We start from the raw sequence: 22,809 nt of genomic DNA, 5'->3' as shown, positions 1-22,809 counted from the left end.
AGCTACCGGGGCCGACAAGCGATCTTATCGTTTTCTTATCGCCGCCTGCCCGGACTTTTGGCTGCAATTATCGTCTCCCCATGTTAACGTCACAGGCTCCGTACTGCTCACTGAGCCCGTTGAGGCGAACACACTCCCTCGATTTCACAGCAGCATTGCAATTCACGGCAAAGAGTTGCAACACATTGACAGTTTCGGTAGCTCGACAAATCGCCTTGCCAGATAGCGATGGCGGCGCGATGGGGAACAGGAATTCGGAACGGCTTCCTCGGCCAGTTCTCACACTACCTCATCCGCTACGCAACATGGATCCCTCCATTGGTGGTCTTTAACGGTTGGGTTGCTGAGATCACACAAATCAACGGGCCGTCCATGTATCCCTTCTTCAACCCGCACCACAATGAGTCAACGCGCCGGGACATTGTGCTGGTCTCCAAGTGGTACCCGGACCGGAACCTCAAGCGCGGCATGATTGTGACCTTTAGGTGAGACCCAAATCTCATCCTACAGCATCTGGCGTGCCGCATTTGGGCACCAGTTGGGAACCTGAAGACTAACTGTAAACCAGAAACCCACTGAACCCAAAGGGAAAGGTCGTAAAAAGAGTAGTCGGAATAGCAGGCGACGTGATCCGTACAAAGGCGCCTTATCCGCATGAATACGTCCAGGTCCCAGAAGGGCACATTTGGGTGGAGGGAGACGGCGACAAGACCAAGGACAGTAACTACTACGGCCCGATATCAGCATGCTTGGTCACGGGGCGCGTCACGCATATCCTGTCGCCGTGGGATCGATTTGGACGAGTAAAGTGGTGGGAGCATAACCTGCGACCGGGTATCAAGAAGGCACGCCATCTGCTGGAGTGAGCCATTCTTTGAGGATGTCCACCTTGTTGTTTGCGTGAATGGGTCACGTCCACACATGCTGCTTTTTTGGGCGCACAGACAGTTCTTTTGGGTTTGACGATGAGAGGATGCTTGTCGTTACCAACATAAGTGGGAAATGACGACGGCCGCAGGGGAAGCAAAGGAGGAAACAGGATCAGTTTGATTGCTGGACCACAGGGCCTCTGTTTGTTTACTATGTCTCAGGGGGTGTTGCTGTACAGAATATTCGAGGGGGACCAATGTTACGTGCGGGTTAACGAAACGCACGAGCCACATCGATTGCTGCATGAACCCTGCAACGGTGCGCCCGAAAAAAACGGATAAGCCAGTCTTGGCATTCGCAAAGGCGCAAAGGCGGCCTCGAAATTTATCAAGAAACTTGGATCTTCTCGCATCCATATCTCAGTTACCCCATGAAGCTTGCGCGCCATTGCCCGCCGCGGTTCTACAAAAGACTTGGGGGTTCGCCATTGAACATCGCTGCCCGCACCTAAGGCGGCGGAACTCCCTCGCCCTCCCTTCTCCTCCCAAAAAGGGCGATGGTGCTTGGCTTCGAGGCAGCCAGTACGGACCCTCTGCACCCTACCACCGCTTCCACTTCCACATCCACAATTGCGCCGTCGTCGTCACCGTCTTCGCTGTCGCCCACGGCCGTCGCCGACCATGGACTTACACATCAACAGGGCTTTGGGACTATCACCGAAAAGGACTCGCCGCGTAATATGACTCCTGACGATGGGGATCTGGAAAGGCGCCCGCCTTTGCTGCAAGTATGTCATGTCTTGTCTTGTCCTGGGTGAAACTCTTGCGCGCCATCATCGCCAACCCTCAAACTGTCGCTGACCACCATGCGGTAGTGCATGCTTGCAGGCGGCTTAGGAGGGACAAGTGGCGACATGCTCATGCACTCGCTCGACACGGTAAAAACTCGACAACAAGGCGATCCGCACATTCCGCCGAGATATACCTCGCTGGGCTCATCATACTACACAATCTTCCGACAAGAAGGCATCCGACGGGGCCTGTACGCCGGCTGGCTCCCGGCCCTCTTGGGATCGTTTCCCGGAACCGTCCTGTTCTTCGGCACCTACGAATACAGCAAGCGGCACATGCTGGACTATGGCGTCCAGCCCCATATCGCCTACCTGCTCAGCGGTAAGTCGAAGGAGGAAAGTCGGCTGATAGGAGTTACGCCTACTGACATGAGTTGCGGTTAGGGTTCCTCGGCGACTTTGCCGCGTCTATCGTCTACGTGCCCTCGGAAGTTCTCAAGACCCGCCTTCAACTTCAAGGCCGCTATAACAACCCCTACTTCGCATCTGGATACAACTACAAGGGCACGACCGATGCTGTCAGGACCATTGTTCGCAGAGAGGGATTTTCGGCCCTCTTCCACGGATACAAAGCGACTCTCTATCGGGACATGCCCTTTTCCGCCCTGCAGTTCATGTTCTACGAGCAGGCTCAAAGCTGGGCGCACAAGTGGATGGGAAGCCGCGACATTGGGTGGCAGCTGGAACTGTTGACGGGTGCTGCGGCGGGAGGTCTTGCTGGTTCTATTACGTGCCCACTCGATGTAGTCAAGACCAGACTTCAGACCCAGGTCGTTCCGGACCCCACAGCATCGCCGATCGGCTCCGGCTCAGCGACAACACAAGTGTCCGCGAAGGACGGAACTATCAAGGCGTCCGGCACCACGGAGAGCTCGACACAAAAGCTCCAGAAAAGACTAATATCGACATCGTCACCATCAACCCACACGCCACGACCAGGAGCTGTTACCCTGGACACGTCTTCGGTATTCACGGGGTTGAGGATGATTTACCAGACAGAAGGCATTGCCGGATGGTTTAGAGGCGTCGGACCCCGTGCAGTCTGGACCAGCATCCAAAGCGGCTGCATGCTGTTTTTATACCAGGCGATTCTGCGTCAGTTGGAGGCTCATTTGCCCGGTGAACAGGAACGTTCAGAGGTGGCCTAATGCTGCATCTCTGTTTAGCGCAAGATGAAGCGTTATTGTATACCGATATCTAGACATGTTGGTTGTATTCTATCCGCGATGGAGATGGCGGCAAGGGAAAATATCAAAGAGGCGTTTATGGGATGGACGGATTGATGGATAGAGAAGCACAAAGCATTTGTATGAATATAAGCGATATAGACATAGACCCGAGCCTTTTTACGTTGGGAACATTGGAATACTCTGCTCAGGTCGTTGGGGTGTTTGCCCTGGGTTACGCTGTACATATGAGAGACAGATCATGTCAAAATAACAACGGATTGCCCAAACTGGACGGCGGGAGGGAGGTCGCATTCAGACGCTCATCTTTTTGGCTCTCGGGATTCGGATGGAGGCTCTGCGGGCGCCGTTGAAATTGAGATGCGATTCCGCCAAGTCCAACACGGCATTACCAACCTGAAGATGCTGGACCCACCCAGCTAGCGGGGTGCTGCAGTGCAACAGTGCCCACTCCTAGCGGAGGCGTTCGGGTCTCGCTTCCACTTGACCTTCAGTGCTTGTTTCCCGCGGCGCAGCGCGGATCGATTTTTGGAAACATTTTTGAGCTCATCGTGTCCCACACAAGCTTCGGAGCTCACGACAAGCTTCGGCCGTCGACCACCTACCTCTCTACCTCTTCACCAGGGCCCTTCCCCGACGCCCACCATCCACGCGACTCGAACGGGGGATTTTCGACCATGATCTGACGAGCGAGATGGAACACGGGAACCAGCGGCCATGTCATCACCACTTCCTGTCCCCTCCAAAGCTGCCTTGACGGCCCTCCGAGGACTTGTCGTGGGAACCTCCTGCACCCTCGCGCTCATTGCCGAAGATCGCCGACGACGAATCAGAAACGCCTTGACCGCAATTGAAAATGGAGAGCGCATCAGACAAGCCAAGAACTACAACACGGGCGGCGCTGCTCTGGCTGTGGCCCTGGAAGAAGAGTCATTGCTGGATGCGGGCGTCTTGCCCTTAGCTCCTGAGCCATACGCTGCGCTGCCCGCGGAGATCATCCGACAATACGATAATGCTAGGGCCGCGGAATTGGAACGATTGCGAAGAGGAGAGGATGTCGGCGAGCCAGAAACAACACGGAGAGAGCATGATTCGGGGCCACATCCTTGCGGGCATAGCCGCAGAGAAACATCAAGGTCATTTACACCCAAGAAGCGAACCCTCACAGGGCAGCACCACTTTATCCCACCGGTAGAAGGAACACCGATCACGCAAACTCGGCATATTCATCACAGGTTCTCAAGGAAGGCAGACAACGAAGGAGGGCGAAGCTCGCTCGCGTTCCCCAGCAATGATAATATTGTCGTCATGATTCAGGAAGCTTGCAGAACCAAAGAATTGGGTCAGATGGAAAAGGCCGCATCATTAATCTTCGAAGCGACCAATCAAAACCAAGCCCCGGGCAATCTGGACGAGGCCTGGATGGAGGCTTCTGCGTTACTCTGCCGGACCTACTTGGACTTGGAACGATCAGAGGAGGCCGCAAAGATCCTATCTACCGTGTTAGCCCGTGCACCACTCACAGAGGCGCGATATTTCGACTTCCAACCTGTACGGCTGATAGAATCACTTCTCGCCAAAGCGACGCAAGCGAAGACCGGGGAGAACATATGTCCAGCCAAACTCGAAACGGCCATCAGTCTCTTCTTGCCAAGGTTCACGGAAAAGCCGGTGGTCCAGAGTGCCGAATTGCTTGCGGTGGGAAGAGCGTTGCTCGACCATGCCTTTGCTGTGGGGAAATCCACCAGGGCCATTGACGTATACTGGAGGTGTATCTCGGTCTCGGAGAGTCAATATGACTTCACCTCATGGGTTATCACCAAACTTCATGACACTGGCGATTACAAGGCAGCCATTCGATTGTTCCTCGCCAACTACTGCAAGATGAGCCCGAGTGCGCCATCCATCATTCGCATTGCAGGACCGCTAGTGCAGTGTGTTGAGAAGGCCCACAACTACAAACCGACTCAGGTCCTCAAGACCCTGTTGAACATTGCCTCGGGAAAGTGTCAGCTCAAAACGGAATGGATCATGAGGCTCCTGACTGCTCACTGGAGACGACATGGCAGTTTCGAAGAGTTAGAGACGTTCTTCCAGCAACTCATAGAGTTAGGCTTGAAGGATGTAGTTTACCATCTGGACGGCGTATACCGTGTCATGATCGAGTTGGCATTGGAAGCTGGGGAAGATTTTAAGGCGGAGTCAATTTTCGCTCAAGCCTCAACAGAGCTACCACAGTTGGCCCACGACGTGCGGCTGCTTGGTATCTTTGCACGCTTCAAAGCCAAGCAGCAAGACTGGGAGGGAGTCAGGGAATCATTCGGGGCCATGAAGTTGGACTCCAAGCCAGCACTTGATGCGTGCGGTACCGCATTTGTCCCGGTGGTCAAAACCTACGCAAAAGATCACACTGTCCAGGAGACTGATGCCTTCATGAGATCCTATATCACCGACCTCAAGGTGCCACTTAGCCGGTTCCTAGTTACCCTGATGGCGAAGCAGTATGCCTCCATTCGCGATCTTGAATCCTTCGTCGAGTGGCTTGAATACTGTAGCACCGCTGGATTCCAGGTTGACGCAGCATTCACAAACGCCGTGCTTGTTAGCTGCCGAAGAAACTGGAATGTGCCATTCCGAGACCTTCGAACCTTGTTCCGCAAGCTCAGAGCATTGAATCCCAGCTTTGTTGATAGACACACAGAGCGCGTCATGATGGATGCAGCGCTCTCATCAGACAACAAGCTCGATGGAGGATTTGCTCGCGGACGAGTTCTCTCGTTACGTGTAACTCCCAACATGGGCCCTGTCAGGGGCAAATCTGATACCGAACATGAGGTCTCTCTGGCGATGAAGGAGGCGCTGAGCTACAGGCACCCAGCCAAAGCACTCAGCATCTACAAGCGAGCCCTCCACCTCGGGATGCCCTTCTCCGAGTGCGCTCTAAAGCTGGCAGTCAACGCACAGCTGAAGCTGGAAACCAGGCCCTACAAGAAGACCTATGATCTCGTGCTGAAAGCCCAGGACCAAGGGAACAACGTCGATGCCATCCTCAACTACCTTCTCGGCCTGCAACTCAACGACCTCGCCGCAAAAGGCGGCGAAATCAGGAGCATCGTCCAAACAGCCATCGACCGGATCAAAGAAGTCGGCCTCAAGATAGCCGACACCTTCCTCCACCGGGCTGCTTTGATCTGCCTAATGTCCGGCCACTTCGAAGGCGCGCATCACTACGCCCTCATGGCCGCCGAGTCCAGCAACCACTCGGAACCATGCTACAACCTAGAGAACTTCCGCATCATGCTCTACTCCTTCGCCGGCCTCCTCAACATCGACGGCATCCGCCACGTGCTGGCCAAGGCCATGTCCAGCAACTACAAGGAGCACACGGGCTGCCTCAAGGCGCTCAAGCGGGCGCGGGAGATGGTCATGGAAGCGCGCCTCAACGACGCGAAGACGCAGCAAAGGCACGACGCCTACGATGTCTTGAGCGAGGGTATCGACAAGATCGTCGAGTCCCGCCAGCGGTTGCAGTCGCAGCGCGTGAAGCTGGGCGTGGAGTCGGTCCGGATCATGCGACAGGCGGCGCTGGATGCGAGCGGTGCTCTGGTTGACTTTGCCGAGATCCCGTGGTTGAATAGCAAGCCTAGGATCAGGCAAGATGATGAGGCGGAGCTGGACTTTGAGGAGGAGTTCCGGAGGCAGCAGCAAGAGGAGGAGGAGGAGGGTAGGGCTGTCTTTGACGAGCTTTTGGTTTTGGATAGTGCGTATCCTACTGCGGGTGGTAAGATGGCTGGGACTGGGGCTGGATTGGCACAACCTGTGCCGGCGGCGTGAAGGGATCATGGGAAGAGTTGGAGTACATACATACTTAGCATACCTACCTACGTACATATAGCATATGAGATAGTTGGACAATGAAACAGTCCTGGTTGATGTTTACATACGTGTGAACGTCTCTGTTAACCTTCACAGACTGTTCTTGACATGTATATGGTCATTGCATCACGGACAAGTCAATTGGCGATGCATGTCTTTCATCCTTACCTCTCTGTGTAACTCGCAAAACGTAGTCCTAGTTGGACAATTGGCCTCGCCGTAGATGTTGTCATCATCACGCCGCGTTCGACGATGAATCGACTCACATGTCAAGTTAGCGGTCAGGGGCAGAAAGGGGTATCCGCGCCATGTGGCCCGTGCGCTATGCCATTGGCTCAGTCTGATTAGTTGGATGTTTACGGTGTTTCCCGGCATGGGACGATTTGTTGTTCTTGAAAAGTTGATGCACTTGTTTATGATTTTGTGTCATATATACCACCGAAATTTCACCTTTTTTGTTTCTGGGGATGGCAAATCTGGACTTTTGTTACCCCGCGTGTTTTTTGGTAGGTCCTGTCTCATACGCGTTGGTACAGTGGGTGGTCTCGCGACTTGCCGGGTTAAAAAGTTCCTAGATACCAAGTAGGGAAGCCAGCGAGGTACCCGTAGCAACCAAGACCCAGCAAAAAATAGGGGTTCTTTGTTATCGATCCCGACAACCCCATATCTGCCCATACAATCGTTCGATCATCGACCTCGACCCATTCGCTACCCAAATAATTTACGAAGCTACACGAAACCCTTGCCTGCCTCTTCTCGCCTACCTACCATCGAAGCTCTCTGTTCCCCTCCAACGCCCTGTCGACGTCTACCGCGACAAACACTTATTTCTATAGCCGACCTCGACGTTGTTTGTTTCCTGGTTGCCCGCTGTGCTTCCTTATCGCAAGCTCTCCCTCCCACTTTCTAGACCCCACACACAGCGGAGGATCGTCTACAACAGTTCGGGAACCTCAACGACCCGATCTATACCGATACGTCAACCACGTAAACGAACTTCATATATCTACACAACCAACCCCCCGTCTTTTTTTTCCCGATGACGATCGATACCGACTCCGCCGAGGTCCGCAATGCGCAGCGGCGAGAGAAGTTCCACGAGGCCGATGTGGTAATAGTAGGCGCCGGCGTCTTTGGTTGCGCGGCCGCGTATGCGCTTGCCAACCAGGGCCGTAGCGTGATCCTACTCGAGAGATGGATGCATGAGCCCGACCGGATAGTGGGCGAGTTGCTACAGCCCGGAGGTTTACAAGCTTTGCAGAAGCTCGGGCTGGGCCACTGCGTCGAAGGGATCGATGCCATCACCTGCTACGGATACCACGTCGTCTTCCACGGCGAGGAGGTGGCCATTCCTTACCCGGTGGTGGACGACCAAGGAAAGGTGCACTCTGGCGAAGCAGCCGCGCGGGTAGAGTCGACAACATCGAACGGCGGCAAGACAAATAACGGACCTCAGAAGCTACGACGACCCGAAGGCCGATCCTTCCACCACGGCCGCTTCATCAGCCAGCTCCGCAAGGCCTGCGCCAGCCACCCCAACATCACCATCTTCGAAACAACCGTGACCTCGGTCATCCGCGGCTCACACTCCGAACAAGTCCTCGGCGTCGAAACCCTCACCACCGACCGCTCAACCGGCGAAAAACAGCCCGACTTCTTCTTCGGCCAGCTCACCCTCATCGCCGACGGCTACGACTCCAAGTTCCGCAAACAGCTCCTACCCCCCGGCCCCAACACCACCCCCGTCGTCCGCTCCAAGTTCTACGCCCTCGAACTAATCGACTGCCCTTTCCCCCCCTCAAACTACGGGCACGTCGTCATCGGCAAAACCAGTCCCATCTTGCTCTACCAAATCGGCACGCACGAAACCCGCGCCCTCATCGACATTCCACACAACCTCCCCGCCGCCTCCCCCGCCAACGGCGGCGTAAGGGGTTACATCGAAAACACCGTCGTGCCCACCCTCCCGGCCTCCGTCCGCCCCTCCGTCCTCGCCGCTCTCGAAGACGGCAAAATCCCCCGCTCCATGCCCAACTCTTACCTCCCCGCTTCGGGGAAAGCCAACACGGCCCGCACCCCGGGCGTCTTGTTGCTAGGCGACGCGTACAACATGCGCCACCCTTTGACGGGGGGCGGGATGACGGTTGCCTTTTCGGACGTCGTCCTGCTGGCTTCGCTGCTGCACCCAGATCGCGTGCCCAACCTCGCTGACTCCGCCGCTGTCGAAACCGCCATGAAGGAATTCCACTGGCGCCGGAAAGCCTGGACGAGTATCATCAATACCCTGGCGCAGGCGCTGTACAGTTTGTTTGCGGCGGATGATTGGCAGCTTGATGCCCTCAGAAAAGGGTGTTTTGCGTATTTCCAGATGGGTGGCGCAAAGACGGATGAACCCGTGGCGCTGATGGGTGGATTACTGCATGAGCCCGTGGTGCTGGCGAGACACTTCTTTACGGTGGCGTTTGTGGCGATTTGGTTGCATATGTGTGAGAGGGTGGGGAGTGTTTGGGGTTTGTGGAAGGCGCCGTTGGTGTTGGTTGATGCGGTGTTGATTCTTTGGAAAGCTTGTGTGGTATTTTTGCCGACGATTTGGAAGGAGGCTGTTTGAGTTGAGATTGGGGATGGGGAATGGGGGTGTAATGGTTGATGATGATAGGTGCGGAAAGAAGAAATGAAGCGCTTATTAAAGAGCACTACGAAGAAACGGAAAGATCAAAGGGAAAGACGAAGATGAAGGATATGATGAGATTTTAGAAAAAGAAGGATGATGGCCTGCAAAGTGTTTGGACGAACCAAACCCCCTTTTATGGGTACAGGGTCCTGTTGCAGTGTATAGTTAGCTTCTTGAAGATATAGTAGGAATTATCGGGTATAATAATGCTAATGACTGGAAGAAGAACGATGATCTGGATGGTCTGTTGGTGACAACTCAGGAAGCGTTACGCGATGACCGAAGTCAAAGACTTTTCAGAACCTGCCATGACTACAGGGAACGAAGACACTCGATAGCATTTGCAAGGGATAATTCGCAATCTCAATACGTTTGATCTGTTTGAATTGAAGTGACCGCAGGATCTCGTTATCAACAGACACCTGGGCTGGTAAACAGGGTCAGAAAGAGTCCGCTCATGACACTTATGGACCAAAGAAAGATCTCTATGTGTACTTCACTGTAAAAATCCATTCCAAAGACATTGTTGCTTCCCTCCATGCAAATTCCCAATCATTTCCCAAATGTACACCTAACAAATGCATTCAACTCCTAAAGAGATGCTCCAGAGCAAGTACGATTGCGTCCTCCGTATTCGATACGTCGTCCTACACCATATCATAATCCGAATCCGCCCCCACCGTTGAGCTCCCATCATCTGAGTCATCCAGATCTTTCAACCCACCATCTGCATCATCATCTTCAAGCATGAAGTTATCGGTATCTAAATACCCACTATTCTTATTATTACCTCCCGCGTTTCCTCCTGCTGCTGCTGCCCCGCCTCGCCTTGACGAAGAAGACGAAGCACCCCCACTCTCGCTCGTCCCCGGAGTATTAGTATCAGGAGTAGTACCATCCACATACCTAGCCAACGCCCTTCCCGCCGCCTGATGCTCCGCCGGCTGCGTATACATAGCATCCGCATACTCGCCATCTTCCCTAGAAGTAAGGGAGAAACCCTCCTCCGATGATATTTCTGAAGAAGGTACCGCTACGACCCGATGGCGATTCGGTCCCCCGGGGTCTAGGTTAAGTCGTCCAAGGCCACTTCCAAGTCCCGTGCTACTCGTCGTCGTCGTCGTCACTACGCTTTGTTCGACATCCATGCTGGGCACCGTAGCCGTTTCCGTCGCAGTCTGCGCAGTGCGGACACTGATGATTTCGAACCTGTCGAGATGATCGCCAAGCTCGGATACGCCGTAGATCGAACCACCAACTCTGTCGTCGTCGTCGTCGTCCATCATGGTTGTGTTATCACCATCCCCATCACGGGTGCCAGTACCGGTAGTCCTCGTACCCGTAGTCGGGATCGTATACCCCGTATGATACGCCGGTCCGGGTTCACTCGGTCCCATTTCCGCAGGGGGGATGGCAGCCTGAAACACGCCGCCCGACCCATCGTCGAGACCGCCGGCCCAGATAGGCAGGAAATCCATTTCTGGGGAGGTCAGACTGGGGAGGAGTAAGTGGTCCGAGAGGAAAAATTGGAAGGGCTCTTCGTTGTACCCTTTTCCCAAAACGCGGTAGCATAGAGAGGTGAGGGCGGCAAAGACTTCGGTCTCGAATTGGTGGATGTTGAACTCGTTCAGGCGCTTTGTGAAGTGGTTGGACCTACTGGCGGGTTCCGGTTGGAAATCGGGGTGGGGGAGGTTGGCGGATCTCCAGAGAGAGGTATATTTATCGGCGTAAGTTCGGATTGCATAGCCGTTGTAGGTAGAGAGGCTGAAGGGACCGCTGCCGGACGGGTTTGATGTGCTCTGGTTGCGAAGACTCTCCCAGAAGAAAGGCGTGAGGGCGCGCTGGGAGTGGCTAAGGTTTTCGTACAGGTGCCCGAGGGAGTCGCGTTCGTGCTTGGATATGTAATGGTCGCGTTGGGCTGCGGTGAGGGTGGCGAGACGGCCGAGTGGGGCGTTTTCTCGGAGACACCTTTGAATGATATTGTGGAAGGCGCCGACAAGGGCTTGGAGGAGGTTTCCGTGGGCAGTCTTGAGCTCGTCGCTTCCCTGTTCGTGGACGATCGAGGTTTGCTGTTTCAAGAGATCCCATTCCTTGAGACCGGTCCCGATATGGTCGAATACGGTGTTGGAGCGAAGCATCTCGAGCAGGCCGGTGATCCGTTCAAAAAAGGCGTGACTGGCATATTCAACGGGGTCCGATGGTAAGTCGCCGTAGTCGTCTCTTCTTCGTTGGGCCCAGGTAAGGGCCGGACGTTTCGGCGAGGGGTCCGGCGCCGCATAGTCGACGGCTAGTTCACTCACGAGGATCCTGAAGGCGGCGATGAGAACACTGGGGATCTTAAGAGCAAGCGCGAGCTGGAAGGATCTCTCGGGGCAGATTTCAACGAATTTCGTGTTGGGCGGGGCGATCAGCCACTGTGTCACCGGATCAACCTAGACGGCGATGAGTCAGTATGGTTTCCTGCCATCAGAACGGAGCAATTAGGCATGAGGTAATTACTCACAACTACCTGGGGTATCTCCAGGTGTATTGCCACTTGAGCGACTGTCCACATGCGTGCAGCTGAGTTGAGAAGAAGACCGTTCCCGTTGATAGCATGAAGCACCCTCATGATTGCAACTCGGTGCCGTATTCCGCAGTAGTCTGGGATCCTTCGGAACGTGGGAAAATAATTAGAATGTTCTTCGGCCTCCGGGTCCACGTCAACGATACCAGGGACATCCTTTGGTTTCCATTCGGATCTGTCCATGGAGCCTGCAAAGTAGTTTGTGAGACTTTGATCTAGATATAAAGTGTAAGGGGGCCTGGACTCACAGAATTGCAGGAGACTCCTGCATGCATCATCATGGCCAAGGGCAAGCATGGCAGCTACCGACCTGCTAGCAAGGGGTCTCTTATCCCAGATGCTCATCAGGTGTCCACTCTCCAGAATTTCCTCTGGGCAATAATGTCCGGCCAAAAACCATAGCTTGACCATCTTTGGAAGCCAAAGGGCAGCAGTGAGGTCGGCCAGCTCTGAGCCCTCAGTTGGGGGTGTGAAGTCGAGCACGTAGTCGATCCCAGGAGGTAATGTTTCCATTCCTAGTTGGCGGCGCATGCGTTCCTGGCGTCTGGGGTCGAACATGGCGTTGAGTTTGCTTGAATTGAGACCGACAAGTGTTGGGAAGCTCATTCTGAGCCACAGTGTCTGCCATCTACTCCCATTGCAAGCAATGGCGTCTGAGTTCTTTGGAAAGGTAACAACCGCAAGAACATTGCCCTCTCCATCCTCTGTCGTTCTGCTCATGAGAAGGTTCAACTCGTTAAAGTGATTATTAATAGCATGTTCGACGGACAATTCGAGAGGGGAGGGTGATGGAGGCCGGTCAAGGGCGGCGGGTTCTGAAGGCCACTCCATGATGGCGAACTGACGGTGAACAGGGTAGATGTTGGATGAATTAAGCAAAAGATGCTAAGCTGGCAAAGAGCAAAGGACGGCGGGATGGAGAGTGAGCTGTTGGAACAGGCCACAACCGAAAAAGAACGAGAGAGGTCAAGTTAACGTATGCGCGAGGTAGATGAGACAGAGCTTATCTGAACCTCAAGGCTTCGGTGTGAAGGAAGTCGAAGAAGAAGAGTTGACGTAGAGGAATGAGAGTGGTAGAGGTAGGCAGCTGCCTGCGGGGTTGTCTGGCACAGCAGCGAGTGACAGCTTAAATAGATGAACTGGGTGTCAGCCTCAAGCGAAGAGCGTATCAAAGAAGAGGGACGGGAAAGTGGTGAGTTGGTGAAACCATGGAGAGCTTGGGCATACGAAGCCACCAACCTCTCCCCTTGTCCGCAAGAGGCCCCGTTGCCTGCTGCTTGAATGAGTCCTGTCAGCTTCATTCAAGCAATGGAAGAATATTACTGGTTGCCTGATGTTGCCTGCATAAAGGCAGACGGCGAACCAGGCCTCATTGCTGGTGTGGAGGAGCAGGCAGCCATAAGCCAAAGGGATTGATTGTTGGAACCAAGCAAAATTTGATATCAAAGACCGACATTGGCTTCCCGTCTGTATTTGCAGTTTGGAAACACTCACGTCTATCGCCATCACTGCCCACGTCAAGAGGCATAGGCATCCTCTATAACCCCTGTTGACAGCCCTACAGAATCATCATACCCCACGGTGTGGACATAAGAAAGAATCCACAAACCACGCCCAACATCGATATCGATCAACTCCATTCCACTTCTGAACGTTAAGCTTGCTTGAAGTACATATGCAACTGTATCGGCATATCCTCTTCGGCCCATCTCCGAATGCCATTCGCCCGCCTTACAACTGTCAGGACGAACCTCGGAACGGGCCAAGCAGGTCCCGGAGAAACACCCCGCACTTTGCGCCGGCTTTAGCTCCTTCTCTAGCTCCAAATCTTCCCCCAACGTTCCAGGCGTTTCAGACCCTTTAAACCGACGATGACCAGGGGCCTCGGTGTGATCAGCCGATCTTGCAGAGATGGTTCTCAAGTCTAGGCCTCAACTCTTTCCATGATTTGATCCCAAACGTTGAGGCGTCAAGGCGTCAACCGTTCAGCGCCTCCGCATCTTCCACCATCTGAACAACTCCGATGAGCTAACTAAAGCTTGATCAAGGTCCAAGTGTCCGGTGCATGATGTCTGTCGGGATGTGTCGCGTGCCCATTGCCCTCCCCGCCTCCCCGCGCGAACGGTCCATTAGACCCCGGCCCGCACCCATGGCCCGCGACGTCAGTCCATTTTCGGTTCATCGTATGAGATCGCATATCTCCGAGAGTCGTTCAAAACATTGATAAAGCGAGGCGGCAAAGATCGTTCGACCACATTGGATAGGAACTACAATACTACAACAGAAATACGAAACCACCAAGTCCAACATTTAACTCGGAGAGAAATTTGTACTTGAAATTGGTAGCCGAACTATCACCTACCCATTTGAACAGAAACACAAGACTCCTACCTAAGACCTAAGACATACTAGACCACCACCCTTGCCTGGTCTGGTCTAGATAACCATTTGTTTACATTTTCGAACTATTGGATATCTCACCGCCTGCCTAGCAGGCCTAGCTACAGCATACTAGTCCTCTTTGCTTCCTCCACCACCTACCTACCTTCATCAGTCTGGGTTGCTTCCTCCGTCCCTTGATTGCTTCCTACCCTAGGTAACAAACTATAAAAGCAAACCTTGGTCCCCCATCTCTAAACATCTCTATTCACCCTACGAGCCAAACCAAAATAAACCAAACACCTACAAAACTCAAAACAAACAATGTTCCCCTCTCCCGCTTCCCGCATCGCCCTCAGCACCGGCGGCGTTCCTTCCGGAACCTCTTCCTCCAACCCGCGACTATTTGTGTAAGTTCACTATCTCATCATGCATTCCCTTCCTCCATGAAGAAGAACATCACGACGACCACCAAGTCAAGACCCAGCCCGGTTCGGGTATCTCTCCAATTTTTTCCTCCCGTTTCTCATCCATCCATCCATCCATCCATCCTCTTCCTCTTTTCTCTCTCTCTCTCCTCCTCGCAATCCTACCCCAAACCTACCTTACCTAGCACTCTATATCGTTCACACCACTCACCTTCCACCTAACTTACACACGCTTCCTAGCCGCCACCCCCGCCTAGCCTTCTTCACCTTCGCCCTCGCCGGCGTAGGCGCCACCTTCAAGTACGTGTCGACGACGATCCGCAACAACGAGGTGGCGCAGAAGAGCTCGCCTGGTTCGCAGTTTTATGTCAGCGTCGATAGGAGTGGTGGGGGGATTTGATATGTCTGACCTGGGGGAGAGGAATGGAGGAGGGGATGGGGTGTTGTGGTTGGATGAGTCAATGATGAACTACGAATAATGAAACGACATGAACGAATTGATGGGTGCGAGATATAAGATTTTTTGGATGGGATTGTAATGATTGATATCAAGGGCGGGTAGCCAGCCGGGCCTGCAAATTTCGAAACGGGATTGTATGAGAAGAGGCACAAGTTGAGCGTATTTTTGGATCAGTAGTCATTTTGTCAAGACAACAAGAATGACAACGGCAGAGGTTTGAAGATAGTCAGGTAATAAGCACCTCAATCTTGATTTGTGAAAAGCAACGATATATGACAAAGACCTCAAACTGCACGAAGATGCTAAGCACATGCATGTCAACCGTGCAATAATGATCAACCAACATGCCCTTCATAGTAATCTCAATTTCAACGCCTTCCCAATGCAACGACTACCTTCAACCAGCGCGTAGGTAGTATGACTAAAATGCCAACCCATCGGAAAAACCCCATATGAGAGTGAAGAGACGAAACAAATAACTACCAATACTCAGACATGCATGCAAAGTTATGCAGGATATCAATCAACCACTCACTCCCTTCCTTCCCTTAAACCGTCCTGCCCTTTCCTTCCTTCCTTCCTTCCTTCCGACTTGAGAAGTCGAGAAACCCATTCTTTCAGAGAAAATTTCCGCTCCTGATAAACTCTGCCTGGTTATGATGGCGCTCATCCAGTGAACTACCACCACCAACCTGATGACCGCGACGATCTTCGTCCTCCTCCGCATCTGACATCGAAGCTGCTGCTGCTCCAATAACAGCTTTTCCCTTTCCTTTACTCCTCCGATCATGCCTCGGCTCGAATATCTCGCTTCTCGAATAGTTGCTGGTATCTTCCTCGTTTTCTTCTCTCGAATTCCTCCTCCTGACTGTGTCTTGCCCACTCAAAGTCGGCATTCTCGTAGCAGTCTCCAACCTCCTGACTGATCTTCGTAACCCCCGATTCGCCATATCCCTGTTTGTTGAGCCAGCCGAACTAGCCGAGCTGGACAATCTGGACGACCTTCTCTCTTCTCCTGACCCCCGCCTTGCTGGGGTGCTGTACTGCTGCTGTTGCTGTTGTATCGCTTTCTTGGCCAAGTAGCTACCGGTACTTGCCCCTTCGTCTGCGGAATTTCCAGCCGTGTTGGGTGCCGTGCTCCTCAAGACTCGCATCTCGCGCACCACGTCGCCAAGACTATCCTGCAGGTTCTTGATCTTTGCCAACATCAGCTTGTTCATCCGGTTGCTATCCTGCTCTTGCTGGGAGCTCTTCTCGAGCATGGCCGTGGCCAGCTTAGTGAAATTGGAAATCACGCCATTGCCCGCTTCAGAACCAGCTGCCAGGGCGGATGGGTCAAATTCAGCGGAGGTGGGCAGCTCGGCTGATGACTTTCGTCGGGATGACGGGCTGTCACGGTTTCCACTACCGCTATCTGGGATTTCCAATGCCAAAGCCGAGCTAATATTCGGCGCGGTTCGGGTCATGGCTCGTGGCGACATCACCATGCTCTGTGGACGGGAGGATGCCAAGTATAAGGAGCGACGCGGAGAGCGAAGACCTGCGCCTGGACTAGCTACCGACCCTTCGGGTATGGCATGCCGAGTGCTGTGGGGACGAGACCGAGATGGTAACGACGGGTCCATCGATGCGGAAGAAGAACTCTCGAGGGGCCGGTCCTGCGCAGGAGCAAAGATCATCGTGTTGTTCGACATGGTACGGTTGTGCATGGGTAGTCGTCGCCACGTTCCGGGACGGGGGGAAATCGGCGTTCTCTGCACTGATGTGAGTCCGGAATTGAAGCGCGACGGAACCGAAGTCGTGAAGTAGTCCTCTTCTGTCTCGGTCGACTGGTCTTGATCCATATAGTTTCGTACCTGCTCGGTGTCGTGAGTTGCATTGTCCTCCTCATACTCATCATTTGTAACAAGCTCATCGTCACCGTTTTCCGCATCGGTGTTCTCTTTCACCTCGTTCGCAAAATCCCGTCGAGCAGTGCCGTTGTTGAAATATTCAGGGGCCGCCGGAAAGGTCGCATTAGATACCATATCAGCCGGATCGCTTGCTGCTGATCTCGTGTCTGGATAATGTCCTGAAAACCTCTTTGGTCGCTCCCTCACCATGCTCAGTCTCCTCTGCCAATCCTGTGCCGGTCTATTGTCAACGGTACCGTAGTTGTGAGGAGACGCAAACGTCCCATCTTGTTGGTCCATCCACGATCGGATGGCATTTTGGTTCTTCCTACGCTCGTTCCGTCGTTGAGTCCGTATGGTTGCAAAATCAGGAGCACGTCGGAACACCTCTTCCAAGGCACGATCCTTCTGGTAACCCACCAACGATTCTTCACGAATTCGAAGGCTCGGGCTAAAGAGCGCTGTCCTGCTTGCGGGGTCTACAATGGAAACCGCTCTGTGGCGGCCGCGGCCTGGATATTCCACCAAGTCCGTCGGCTCGTACATAGAGGGGGCCAAAATAAACCTTTCATAGATAAAAATGATGAGCAACAAGGGGAAGTGAGTCGCTTTGATGACGGTGCGATTGAGCCAAACAAACTGCCTCATGGGCATGAAAAATCTTAGCGGGGTCAGTGCCCATGCGAGAATGTTGACTGGCGCGACGTATGAAAAGAGTGAGTCGTTTTTCACCATGGAGATCGTGTTGATAGCAAAGAGAAACCTGTGCTAATTAGCAAAAGACCTAGTGGGAATACAGTGGCATTCAACAGTGACCTACTGGTGCTCCTGCTTTGCGTTTGATGCAATAGCCATGAACGAGGTTGTTAGCACAGTCACAAGCAGGGTCCTAAAAGAAGGTCAGCCATTGCACACACCGGAGCTTTGATCATCTCAACTTACACAATCACAAAGTGGCAGATGATGAGAAACAAGCCAAGTAACGTCTTCCCCATCCAGTTATGATCCGGCCATACTTCCCAGGCGGCCGGACTATAACCCACGAGCATCTGGAACATGCTGTAAGCCACTACACTCGGATCGTCCGTGCTCTTGGAGATAAAGAATACCGAGAAGCCGCAGCAGACTACAACGACCAAAACGAAAACCGCAAATAGATCAACAGCCATGAGCCTAAATGCTATCAGCAACTGTGAAAAGTACTGGTAATGGTCCAGGATACTGAAGATCCTGGGGAGCAAAAGGATGGCGATTGCAGCGAGGACATCATAGGCATTGTCGTTCAACTTGTGCGGATCGAGAAGAAATACGCCGTAGATGCGCATACAGTAGTAGATGATCAACAGCAACAATATGCCCAAGTCGAAAATGTTCCAGAAGCTCATGATGTAGAGCGAGAATCCGTTCTCGTTGAAGCCGACAATCTCATCGAGCATAAACCCAGCACTCCAGAACCAGAAGATCAACTCCAGTGTGGTGATTGTGCTGGATCTCTCATTGAGAACGGCCAAGAACAGGCAAAGAAGAACACCAAGTGAGCAGGTAGATAGGAACTGGCGATAGCGCGGGACCCTCAGCCGCGAAAGCTTGAAAACCGAGGCTTGACGAGGGTCGTACAGCGCGACAGATCTTCGTCCCAGCGGCCATGATTGGCCCCCTAGACGATCCTCCTTGCCTTGCTGACTACCAAGGAGCGGTGTTCGTACCGTACTTTGGCGACGAGACTGGGTTGAAGATAGGTCGGTAGCTATCGATGTGCGACGATGTAGCTGATCTGCGGCAGAGTAAAAGCTGATGGCACCATTCCAGATGGCCTCGAGTTGTTGTACGACCAAAGGATGGGACAGAAAATGTTTTGCCGAGGCTCGTATGGCGACTTCGAGGGTTGATGTTCTCATGGCGGCCGGCTTCTCTCTGTTATTCGAATTGGCCGGCGTGTGCATTCCCGAGACGCCCTGCAGAGGATAGAAGTCGTAGGAAAGGGCATCGATAAGTTCGCGAGTCGAGTATTCCTTGAGTAGCTTGATGGCTAGCAACTCACAGACCTTGGCTCGTGTGCTGCTGCTGCCGGTGTTTGCCGGATATATCTGAGACTCCTTTTCGAACTGGAGACAATTTGCCATGAGGGCATATAGAGTTCCCCTTGAGAAATGCTGGGATCGGATCTGTTGTTGCATTGGCTTGACCAGAAACTGGAATACCTGGGGAGACCTCAACTGCTCCCAAGTCAAGGTCGTATCGGTTCTTGCTTGAACAATGATGCGGATAGCATGCGTCATGCTATAAATTGGGAGAGAGTCTAGAGGTTTGTACGGGATTAGCCTTGGCACATGGTCTTTGGTGTATATGGAGCAACAGAAGGTATCATACCAAGGTGCCCAGCAGAGAAGAGCGGCAGGACACCAATTGCCTGATTCAGACCATCTTCATCCTCATTGCCTCGGTTGGAAGCGTTCCGGCGTGGTTGCCTCGCATCGTCGGACTCGTCGTCATCGTCGGCCTCGGTGAAGTCGGCGGTCGCGTGTCGATGTTGGGTATAACTCCGGACAGAAGCAGGACGTCGTAGCGGTTCCGAGTTTCTCTCAAGTAGATCGCCGTCGTCTGGGTTGCGCGCAGCACCCTTGAAGGGTCGCATCAAGGTGGACAGCATGCTTTCTCCTGGCCGCAACGGGTCTCGATGGCCCCCGACTCAAGTTCTTGTGGACGTTTAAAGCGCCATGGATGCGGTCAGAATCGCAAGACCGCGGGCCACTGGTGAGGTATAGTAAGGGGACGGAGGCGAGAAGGTTGGAGTAGGTTGATGTTTGCGACTTGCGAGAGGGGCGAACAAGACAAGGCAAGGAATAGAGACAAGGGGTTGGTAGTCAGTGAGGCAGGGCTGGCAGGGGACCGAACGTAGTCCTGGTATAATGTTTGAGGCCGGCCGAGGCGACACCCTGGTTACCGCAGTGGAATAACAGCGGGAGAGGATGCGAAGCTGGGAAATCCGGGGAGCCGGACTTAGACGTAGAGTCAAGATAAGTAAGTCGGGCTCCGGGAGGCAGAGTCGGGGCCTCGAGGGTAGGCACGTCGCTGGACGGGCGTCGATGATGAGATGAGGTGGTGCAGAAAAGAAATGGCTGTACGCCGGTTACACGGCGGCGGCAACAGTCCAGGAGCCAACAGGTCCAAGAACAAGAAGTGAACAGGAAGACGGGAAGAAAGAAACGAAGGAAGAAGGTGCAAGTTAGCTCAGGTCGTCCCGTCGTTTCGTCTCAAGTGACAAGACAACTCTTGGAGGCCAAGCCCGTCCGGTTTCCCCAATCCAGCAAAGTGGCAGGTACCAAGCGTGTATCATGGAGACTGTAACTTTCAACCTTTCGTCTTGTCTCGAGTTTAGTTTCCACTTCTGCGCCTCGACTACCGCGGGACTACCGTGAGCCGTGACCATTCCCGTCCTTGTATTGTACCCGATGTAAGTGAGTGGTCCTTCTTTCTTGGCCAACTTTTAGGTTTTTGCTCCGAGACCTGACAACACCATGGACGGGGCTGCTGCACGACAAATGACGCGCGTGAAGCGCAACAGCACCTGACACCATCGCAGTGAGCTCGAAAGAGGGGAACAACCGTGAGATGTGTCGGAAGATCTTTAGTGTCAAACACGGGCTTCGTCTTGTAACCATGAATGGATGATAAGAAAGGTGTGCGGAGTTTTGGGACTGACGAAATCCTGGGAATGCGGTGAGCAGCGAGATGGCAGAGGCCGCAGTGCACACAAGAGAGTCTGAGAAACATTGGGGCTGACCGGGGGCCCTTGCTCTATCAGCACCTTCCCACGCGCCTCTGGCCAATCACGCGAGCCTGGTCCCCCCAAGCCGCCCAGACCAAGCTTGACGAATGGAACCTCAAAAGTTGCTGGGTTTCAAATTCCCCATCATTTCCACTTTGCACTCTTCCTCCTCAAAATCGCAGGAGAGGAGGCTCATTGCTTTTGCCTTTCATAAGTATCCTTGAGGTTATCATCTCTCACAGTCCCTCTCTCGCTCTCCCCTTTCTCTCGTCTCTCCATTGCACCAGGGCCTCCCCTCCCGTCAAAGGCCTCAACGGAACGCGGCCGATTTCACATGGGCAGCCGATCTAATGAGGCCACCCAGCAAGTGCTGCATTTGCCTCTTTTGTCTTTCCTTCGTGTGCACCTGGGACAAGCCCCCATTCCATCTTCCACGAATCGTATCCAGAACATGGTCGCTGCCAAGCACAGCCTGCCGACGTACTGCGTTCATGGAGGCTGAGAAAGTGCCAGTCAAGGCCTCGAGGGCGGTCAGGGTGATTCAAAGCCATGAGACAGCCTGACCCTCTCTCTTGTGCGAGCTGTCTTACATATCTCATGGAATGTTCGCATACCTACCTACTGAGCTATTATTACCAGGAAGCCGTCCGTTGAGCTCTTGAGATTGACAGTTGACACTAGCGACTGCATGTATGGACGTTCAAATACATATGTATATCGTCGATATTTTATGTCGCCATCAACGCAGGGTCCTGGTGGTGACACATGACCAAAGATGCGTCCCGATGCGACGGCGATAGGAGACCGGTCGATAGTAGTCGTCTCGCCAGTCCGGGTGGGTCCGCCGTCGATGGTTGATGGGTTGAGATGTGATGGAGGGTTGCAACAAGTCGTTCGATTCGGTCACAAGCCGCATCCACCACGACGGACACTTGCATCCTTTAAACGACTCATTCACATTGGACGAGGCGATACGGCAAGCCCAAAACATTTCTTGCTTCACCATTTGCTCTCATCAGAAGTTATAAAACACTATTGACCTTCAATGAGCAATGAGGCATCCTATCATGCTAAAGAATCGGATATAAATCTCAGGCTTTCGCGCCATTGAAAACTTGTAAGAGGCATCCTACGTGCCGACCTCCTCAGCTGTCCCCAACCGTCTCAGCTACGCATCTCGAAGCAAATTCGGAGAAAGGTTTACGTTGGACATGGGCAGGTAGGGTTACGACCGTCATCAACGATCCTGGGTACTTTGATACGGAACACACAACAGCTGTATGACCTGTGACACCCTCTACGAATCTCTGCGGCCAGCTGACGATCTCGAGGCTGCAAACATCGCTGACTGTGGTGGTGCGGAACGCCTTGAAGCGGCGTCATCTCCCGTTACGGCTACTGCACCTGCTCGGTGCGGTTGCTCTTCCTATCACATTGACCAGTGTTTGTCTAATTCTGTACTACGGTCCAAGGAACCACCACAGCAGTTGACAGCCTGGTGGGCAATTGCTAGGTTTTCGATCGGTAAAGCACCAGCCGTACGTTACATTCTTGTATCGCTGGAAGTATACGGACCCTAACCCAGCGGTATGAGATAAGAGTCCGGACCTCATACTTGTAAGAGCTTACAAACGTAAGCTAACCGGGTCCTTGCCCGGCGAAAATAGGACCCACTCCGAGCCGATGACCCACTTTCCCCGGCGGACTTTCCGGTGGTGGTTCATGCAGCGAGATGATGGCACCGGCCAAAACCCGTATAAACCGAGCATGCTTGGAGCGGAACTTGATCCTTGGAATTCCGCACTCTCGCAAATCCTTTGGCATATGACTCGGAGACTGACTCCATCAACCTAGTTTCCCA

The 22,809-nt window shown here is 53.3% G+C and overlaps 7 protein-coding genes across 7 annotated transcripts; 5 read left to right on the top strand and 2 right to left on the bottom strand.

Moving 5' to 3' along the window:
• Positions 1 to 76: 76 nt before the first annotated feature.
• On the top strand, positions 77 to 1,267 carry B0H65DRAFT_560564 (peptidase S24/S26A/S26B/S26C). The gene is made up of 2 exons (XM_062830149.1): positions 77 to 485; positions 569 to 1,267. The coding sequence occupies exons 1-2, from the start codon at positions 229 to 231 to the stop codon at positions 864 to 866; spliced, it is 555 nt and encodes a 184-aa protein (XP_062678711.1). The 5' UTR covers positions 77 to 228; the 3' UTR covers positions 867 to 1,267.
• B0H65DRAFT_476209 (mitochondrial carrier domain-containing protein) lies at positions 1,268 to 3,368 on the top strand. The gene is made up of 3 exons (XM_062827347.1): positions 1,268 to 1,657; positions 1,745 to 2,042; positions 2,105 to 3,368. The coding sequence occupies exons 1-3, from the start codon at positions 1,427 to 1,429 to the stop codon at positions 2,866 to 2,868; spliced, it is 1,293 nt and encodes a 430-aa protein (XP_062678710.1). The 5' UTR covers positions 1,268 to 1,426; the 3' UTR covers positions 2,869 to 3,368.
• Positions 3,369 to 3,375: 7 nt separating this feature from the next.
• B0H65DRAFT_476207 (uncharacterized protein) lies at positions 3,376 to 6,943 on the top strand. The gene has a single exon (XM_062827346.1). It carries the CDS (start codon positions 3,625 to 3,627, stop codon positions 6,739 to 6,741), a length of 3,117 nt encoding a protein of 1,038 aa, XP_062678709.1. The 5' UTR covers positions 3,376 to 3,624; the 3' UTR covers positions 6,742 to 6,943.
• Positions 6,944 to 7,640: 697 nt separating this feature from the next.
• On the top strand, positions 7,641 to 9,746 carry B0H65DRAFT_297624 (squalene epoxidase-domain-containing protein). The gene has a single exon (XM_062823108.1). It carries the CDS (start codon positions 7,823 to 7,825, stop codon positions 9,389 to 9,391), a length of 1,569 nt encoding a protein of 522 aa, XP_062678708.1. The 5' UTR covers positions 7,641 to 7,822; the 3' UTR covers positions 9,392 to 9,746.
• On the bottom strand, positions 9,747 to 13,011 carry B0H65DRAFT_297623 (uncharacterized protein). The gene is made up of 3 exons (XM_062823107.1): positions 12,269 to 13,011; positions 11,958 to 12,208; positions 9,747 to 11,886 (listed from the first exon to the last, which is right to left on the bottom strand). Exons 1-3 carry the CDS (start codon positions 12,849 to 12,851, stop codon positions 10,102 to 10,104), a joined length of 2,619 nt encoding a protein of 872 aa, XP_062678707.1. The 5' UTR covers positions 12,852 to 13,011; the 3' UTR covers positions 9,747 to 10,101.
• Positions 13,012 to 14,470: 1,459 nt separating this feature from the next.
• B0H65DRAFT_297743 (uncharacterized protein) lies at positions 14,471 to 15,566 on the top strand. The gene is made up of 2 exons (XM_062823109.1): positions 14,471 to 14,809; positions 15,068 to 15,566. Exons 1-2 carry the CDS (start codon positions 14,724 to 14,726, stop codon positions 15,225 to 15,227), a joined length of 246 nt encoding a protein of 81 aa, XP_062678706.1. The 5' UTR covers positions 14,471 to 14,723; the 3' UTR covers positions 15,228 to 15,566.
• Positions 15,567 to 15,904: 338 nt separating this feature from the next.
• B0H65DRAFT_433008 (uncharacterized protein) lies at positions 15,905 to 19,829 on the bottom strand (the record flags this gene model as incomplete). The annotated part of the gene is made up of 4 exons (XM_062825035.1): positions 15,905 to 17,942; positions 18,000 to 18,068; positions 18,122 to 19,478; positions 19,550 to 19,829. The coding sequence occupies 4 exons, from the start codon at positions 19,827 to 19,829 to the stop codon at positions 15,905 to 15,907; spliced, it is 3,744 nt and encodes a 1,247-aa protein (XP_062678705.1).
• Between the last annotated feature and the right edge of the window lie 2,980 nt (positions 19,830 to 22,809).

Source organism: Neurospora tetraspora, assembly GCF_033439725.1.
Source record: "Neurospora tetraspora strain CBS 560.94 chromosome Unknown B0H65scaffold_7, whole genome shotgun sequence".
Lineage (NCBI taxonomy): Eukaryota > Fungi > Ascomycota > Sordariomycetes > Sordariales > Sordariaceae > Neurospora > Neurospora tetraspora.
The sequence above is the reverse complement of the archived record's forward strand: the minus strand, read 5'-3'. Positions and strand labels throughout refer to the sequence as shown.

Bases quoted from the DNA above. Each gene is read 5' to 3' on its own strand.
- B0H65DRAFT_297623 (XM_062823107.1), bottom strand. From the start codon at position 12,851: ATGGAGTGGCCTTCAGAACCCGCCGCCCTTGACCGGCCTCCATCACCC. The intron at 12,209-12,268 runs GTGAGTCCAGGC...ACTACTTTGCAG, and splicing joins CAGGAGTCTCCTGCAATTCT to GCTCCATGGACAGATCCGAA. The intron at 11,887-11,957 runs GTGAGTAATTAC...ATCGCCGTCTAG, and splicing joins TGGAGATACCCCAGGTAGTT to GTTGATCCGGTGACACAGTG.
- B0H65DRAFT_560564 (XM_062830149.1), top strand. From the start codon at position 229: ATGGCGGCGCGATGGGGAACAGGAATTCGGAACGGCTTCCTCGGCCAG. The intron at 486-568 runs GTGAGACCCAAA...ACTGTAAACCAG, and splicing joins GGCATGATTGTGACCTTTAG to AAACCCACTGAACCCAAAGG.
- B0H65DRAFT_297624 (XM_062823108.1), top strand. From the start codon at position 7,823: ATGACGATCGATACCGACTCCGCCGAGGTCCGCAATGCGCAGCGGCGA.
- B0H65DRAFT_476209 (XM_062827347.1), top strand. From the start codon at position 1,427: ATGGTGCTTGGCTTCGAGGCAGCCAGTACGGACCCTCTGCACCCTACC. The intron at 1,658-1,744 runs GTATGTCATGTC...ACCATGCGGTAG, and splicing joins GGCGCCCGCCTTTGCTGCAA to TGCATGCTTGCAGGCGGCTT. The intron at 2,043-2,104 runs GTAAGTCGAAGG...AGTTGCGGTTAG, and splicing joins TATCGCCTACCTGCTCAGCG to GGTTCCTCGGCGACTTTGCC.
- B0H65DRAFT_476207 (XM_062827346.1), top strand. From the start codon at position 3,625: ATGTCATCACCACTTCCTGTCCCCTCCAAAGCTGCCTTGACGGCCCTC.
- B0H65DRAFT_297743 (XM_062823109.1), top strand. From the start codon at position 14,724: ATGTTCCCCTCTCCCGCTTCCCGCATCGCCCTCAGCACCGGCGGCGTT. The intron at 14,810-15,067 runs GTAAGTTCACTA...CACGCTTCCTAG, and splicing joins TCCAACCCGCGACTATTTGT to CCGCCACCCCCGCCTAGCCT.